The sequence below is a fragment of the Apis dorsata genome, unplaced genomic scaffold (assembly GCF_000469605.1).
Source record: "Apis dorsata unplaced genomic scaffold, Apis dorsata 1.3 scaffold_94, whole genome shotgun sequence".
NCBI lineage: Eukaryota > Metazoa > Arthropoda > Insecta > Hymenoptera > Apidae > Apis > Apis dorsata.
In genome coordinates, this window is record NW_006263392.1 from 340,443 (window position 1) to 347,081 (window position 6,639).

The 6,639-nt window shown below is 17.5% G+C and overlaps 1 protein-coding gene across 1 annotated transcript in view; it reads right to left on the reverse strand.

Moving 5' to 3' along the window:
* Positions 1–2,931: 2,931 nt before the first annotated feature.
* Positions 2,932–6,639, reverse strand: part of LOC102674161 — a 50,227-nt gene continuing 46,519 nt past the window's right edge. The window contains 3 exon segments of the mRNA XM_031508678.1: positions 2,932–3,052; positions 3,140–3,583; positions 4,675–4,790. Of these exon segments, the coding sequence (XP_031364538.1) occupies positions 3,268–3,583; positions 4,675–4,790 (432 nt within the window). The 3' untranslated portion in view covers positions 2,932–3,052; positions 3,140–3,267.

The window sequence follows — 6,639 nt, forward strand, 5'->3', positions numbered from 1 at the left end:
TTTAAAATTTATTTAATGACATTAAGTTGAATATATTACATTTGTAAGAAAAGTAATTTTAAAATTATATATTTGTTTATAATTTTTGATTATATACATTATATATTGATTGATAAATATATATTATAATAATTAAATCTTCTGAACAAATGGATGTTTCAAAAATAGATGAATTATTATTACAAATTATAATTACAAATTAATTTTCCTAATCTTTAATTATTATTTATTAATTAATTCTTCATTAAATCTATTTTTTATCTATTTATTATTTTTTCATTTATTTTATTTTTATTATTATATTTTCATTTATTTATTGCTATTTTCAAAATACTTTTATATATTGATATCTTTCGAAATATCCATTTGATGTAATAAAAGAATATTTTCATATGCAAATGAACTTTTTTAGAGACAGAGTTTTATTTCCATAATTATTTTCTTCAATTACATATTATTTTTTATTTAAAAATTATTTTATTATTTTTATGAAACTAAGTATTATTAAAAAAAATTTTAATTTTGTTTAAAATTTAATAATTTTTTTTTATCATTATAGATTGCAAATAATTTTTTTTATTTTTCAATTACATTATATATTTTTTACAATAATTAAAAAATACGTGATTTATAGATATAATTGTTAATGTTTACAAACTGTAAACTGTGGTAATGGTTTGCAATAACATATACAGTTATAATATATTCATTTTAAATCATTGTTTTGTTAGAAAAAATGTAGTGCAAATATATGTATGTATTTATATATATATGTATTTTATATTCGATATATAACAAAAAAGATGTTTTATTTATTGCAAATTCTTCTTTATTATTTTATCTATCTTCTATCAATTTAATTTTAATAATTTTTTAATACTTTTTTTAGGATATATAACAACAATCGCAAAAATAAAAAAGGAATATAAGTTAAAAAGTTAATTTTAAAAAATTTTAAAAAATTTAAGAAACATAATTAATTAAAGGATTTTTTTTTATTATTTTTATATAATGAAATGAAATGAATTAAAATGAAATGTATTATACCATATCATGATTATAATGACTATTATATTTATGTAATAAATTGAAAAAACGGAAGAATTATAATAGCCATAAAATATGAAATTAGTTGCATATAATCATGTTTTTTCATAATAAATTTCTTTTAAATTTCTTAATCAAATATGTCCATTATTTCATTTTTTATTTGCATAATTACTGTTTTATTTCAAATCTGTCATATTTGATTAAATTCGTCTATGTTTACGTTTTAATCCGTATATTTTATCAACGATTATTAAAATCGTATCGTATTTTTTGGCTATAAAACGAAAAAATGCATATACATAAATCAAAATATTCTATTCGACACTCGTTACATCAAATATAAATACGAAACAACATCGTAAATAACAAGTAATTCTAAAAATTTAACTAATTCTATCTATGTACAATTCATGATATATAATCTTTATGATATTTTATCTTCATAAATCGATCTAATAATTCTGAAATTCAATATATTATGACTTATATAAATATATAAATCAATAACTAACATATAAAATAACTTGTCTTAACTTATCTTTTACTCGTATCAAAAATGAAATAATTAAATATAATATGTAATGTATAATATAAATGTATAACGTATAATATAATAATGTAAAATATATAAGTATATTGCAAGAAGTACAAAAGAGATGAATACAACTTTTTTTTATATCTTATATTTTTACGATTTTTAGCCTCAATTTTTTGCGTGATCAATAGATTTCTTTTTAATGTTGAAAAAGATGAATTCAACAATTTATAATAAATTTAGTTTAAAATTTTAGTTGATCTTGAATCTCAAACTAAGATAAAATATTTAATTTATTATTTTATTTATTTTGTTTTATTATTTTATAGTATGTATTTAGTCTATTACATTAACTTTTATGCATTCACTTTATTTTCGTTACATTTCAAACTGCTATTAATATCCGATATAATTTATTTTACATGTTCTTCAAATATACTGTTGCATATTTTCTGTAGTTATATTATATCACAATATCTTTTATTATTTTCCATAAGAAGAAATTCAATGACGAATATGCGGATTAATCAATAGATCTATTTCGACTAATTCATCGATTTTAAAATTGTTGTTGGACAGTTTTTCTCGAAATTAAAAAGTAATGAACAAAATATTATCGTATATATATTTCATTTATAATATTAGATTTTAGATTGAATGGATGAAATTTCTATGTAATAATTTATTTCACAAAAATTTCATATATTTTGTGCCATTTAATATTCCGTTTATGAAAATAACAGCATATTCGAAGAGCGTTTGAAGAAATTAACCCATATTGGTAGTTATTCCAAATTCATTGTGATAATGATTAGATAAATATATAAAAATTAACGATAGATATATTTAACAGATATAATGAATAAAAGCGCATAAAGTATGTGATGATTTATATTAAATATTTTATCTAAATATATCAATTACAAGTCAATTCATTATAAAATATTAAATTCATTTTTTCAATGCATTACATTAAAAAAAAAATTATTGATCAAAAAAACCATATCAGAAATAATGAGATATAAAAAAATTTAGTTGCATTTACTTCTTTCAATTAAATATTTTATTTAAATCATTTAAATTCATTTAATTTTTTGATTTTAAAATTTTAAGAAGATAAGTAAGAGATAATAAATTATTTTAAATGTTATTTTTTATTGACTTATTTAGTATATTTTATTATAAGTCTATTTATAAGTCTTATTCATAGCTATTATTATCAAAAATCATAAATTGGTCCAATTGAATGAGTAGATTTCAAATGCATTTAATATTCATTATGTTATTAAATACTAAAAATATGAAGACTGATTTCATCATATGAATGCATTTATTCTCTATTCTAATATTTTTAATTGTTCTATTTATTTATATTCATTTTTATAATATATAATATTTTGGTCAAAATTGGACAAATTGTTGGAATGCATATATGTTCGCATATACGTTCATATTCATAATGAAATAGTTAGTATTATTATCAATATAATACACACATTCTATATATGGTATAATAACAATTCGGTATCAATATTCGGTATGAAATAGTTAGAATCATTATCAATATAATACACACATTATTTATATGGTATAATAATAGTTCGATATCAGATACACCAATTTTTTCTGATTCATGTAATACGATTTTAAAAAAAATAAATCTCAATTTTCAGTCTTAATTTCTATTGTTGTCGATTGCTATTGTTGTTATTGATATTATTGCTGTTGTTATTATTTTGATTGTTACTATTACTGCTGCTGATGATGCTATTATTACTATTATTGTAATAATTACTATTCAGTGCGGGATTTCCAATATTATCTATTTCACGCTGTGCACGTGAAATTTTCACTTTATCCCGTGGAGTTCCATCTTCACCGGTTTCCATTGCGAACATTTTCATTTTTTCTTTAAAACTGAGCTTTTCAGGTACTTGCCCAACTTGAGAACTTTGCTGCTGTTTCTGTTTTTCCGCAAGTCTTTTTTGTCTGGGATCTCTAAAAAAAAAAATAATTAAATAAAAAATTGTTCGTTTAGGATTATATTATATCTATTATATTAATATCTTAGAAAATGCAACTTAAAGAAAATTAAAGAGTTGCATTTTTTGAATTATAAACATATTTTATTTTCTATCTTTTGAATTCGGGTTCACAAATTAAAATGTTATTTTATGGAAAAGATAAAGTATAAAATATAAAAAAATAAAATATAAAATATCAAAAATTTGATCTCAAATTTGTATAAAAATTAATAATATCTATATTTTAACTTATAAAAACTTAATTTTTTATAAATTAATATGATAATTTTGTCTTATGTTTTAACTTCGGAGCAACTTATTTTGCAGCAAGGAATTATATGTATTTAATATTGTTATATTTAGATAATAGATAATTATGCAAACTAGAAATATAAAATAAAAAATTATAAGCATACTATAATATTTTATAATTTTGATTTTCTAAATTATATAATTTTTATATTCATGAGTCTTATTCATATAAAATAAAAAAAAATAATAAATAGAATACATTTTGTTACAATATAAAAATCAAAATAATTAATTGATTAATTTATTCATATTTTATATAATTATTTATTTTCATAATAAATTTATAATTATTATTGATATTCATATAATTATTTATATTCATAAATTTTTATGACTATATTTTACAATAAAAATAATTAAATTTTTATTTTTTTAAACAAATAGATTTCTAAAAAGTTTTTTTATATAGCTAAATTCAATATTTGAAAACAAATATATAATTATTATTTATATTTAAATCATTTTTATGAAACTCATTAAAAATTTTTTTATATACTATAAATATTTCTTCAGAAATAGAAGTTGCTTTTCAATTCTTTGACATAAATATTAACATGTAAAAAATACTGCATCTCAAATATTTTTTCGAAAATACATACATAAATTTCATTAAAATCGGCAATTTACACTTGGAAATGATTTATGAATTATAAGAATTTATGAAAATAGAAAAGTTGTATTTCCTAAGGAATTGTAATAATTTTCTGAGTATAAAAAAATATTAAAATAACAAATAATAAAATATAATATTACTTGTATACTTCTTGAGCACCTATAACGCCAGGTGTGCTGCCAGTAATCGAAGTTCCACCAGATCCTTCGGGTGTTTTTGGAGATGCCAATAAAATTTCTGCATCATTTATGAAATTCTAAAAAGAAATATATTTTATATAATTTTTACTTTTAATATACATAACATAAGTTTGTAAAAAAAAAATTGTAATAGAAATGAAAAATAATGATCATTGAATTATAATATATAATAGCTCGGATTATAAAATTCAATATTTTTGCAAGCAATAAAAAGCAAATTTTTTTCTTATATTGATATTTATTGAATGTAATAAATTAATTCTTTAATGTCTTAATAAATAATAAATCCTTAAATATAATAATTTATTTTTTAAATATCCATTAATTTAAATATAAACATAAAATTGAGAATATAAATAAAATAAAAATTTAAATAAAAGAAATATTTACAATCAATTTTAAAATAAATGTTTTATCTATTAAAACTATTTTGTTTCTTCAAGATTGTTGATGATATTTGTTAAATATTTTCAATCCGTTTTTTTTCGTTAAATAAAGCCTTTCTTCGCGATACTAAATCATATTTTATTTTAATTAAATTTCATTATTATTTAAATATTAGTATACAAAATAAATTTAAAAAATTTGAAAAATTTAAAAAATGCTGAATAAAACATAAATTCTTTAAATTATCTATACTTGACGAGAGATATTTATTGAATCCTCAAAATTCTTTCTATATTTTAACAAAATAGTATAGTATAATGTCTTTGTTATTTTACGTAGTATGTAAAAATATGCATAAAAAATGATTTTTTCTTTCTTGTAATGTTGAAATAATATATAATCTTGAAGAATGTAATAATATAATAATTTTTAAGAAAGAATTGAATCTATCAAAAATATATTTTTTAAAAATTATGTATTATACGATGCAAAATTATATATCAAATGATGGAAAAAATTTCAAAATTAAAATTATATAATTTTGGTTTATAAATGAAATCATATATTTTTTTTTTATAATACGATGATAAATTTAATGATGTATTATATGAGATCTGTTATTATAAAAGATTTATCGTGTTACGGAAAAAAAATATATAATTTTACTTATTATAAAAATGAATTTGACTTTGGAATCTTTTTCACTATTTGATATATAATTTGCACCATATGATGTTCTTCTTTATTTTAATTAAATTTCATGAAAATATATATTTTGTTTTATAAATTCAATTCTTAATTATGAGATATTTCACTATTGCAAAATAATTAATATCTTCGAATTATTACTCTTTAGGTTAAAATCACATAAGTGACAAAAAAAAAATAGATTTTAAGTTGAATCCTGCTATTTTAAAACATCAAAAACTTAAATTAAGATAAATTTATTTTGAAATTCAATTTATATGTTTAAAATAGTGATTCTTTGCTTCTAAATAGTTATATTTTAGTTATATTTTTTATATTATTCTGTATATTGAACAGCATTGATTTACGAATTTACTAATATTTGATATTTATTTTCAAGTTTTTTTTATTGTTAATATAACATAAATACATATATACTAAGAAGTTTATCATTTTAAACAGCTAAAATTTTATGTTAGAATAATTTTATTTTAATTACTTTCTAATGTCTTGCATTTTAGATTTTAGATTTTTTTTTGTTATAATTTTTTAATTATGCAGAATAATGAAAAATATTTCAAACATTATTCAACTTTATAAAAGCTATTTTTTAAAAATTAATATAAAATAAATAAATGAAATAAATACAAATTAATTATGGTATTCTGTTAAAAAAAAATAAGAATGGTCTTCCTATCTTGTAAAGGATACTCTGTTTTATAAAAAGAATTCTTAAGACAAAATTATATTATTTAAAGAAATATATATATATATATATATAATAAAATAATTTTTTTATTTAGAGATTTCAAGATCATCGATATTTTTTTT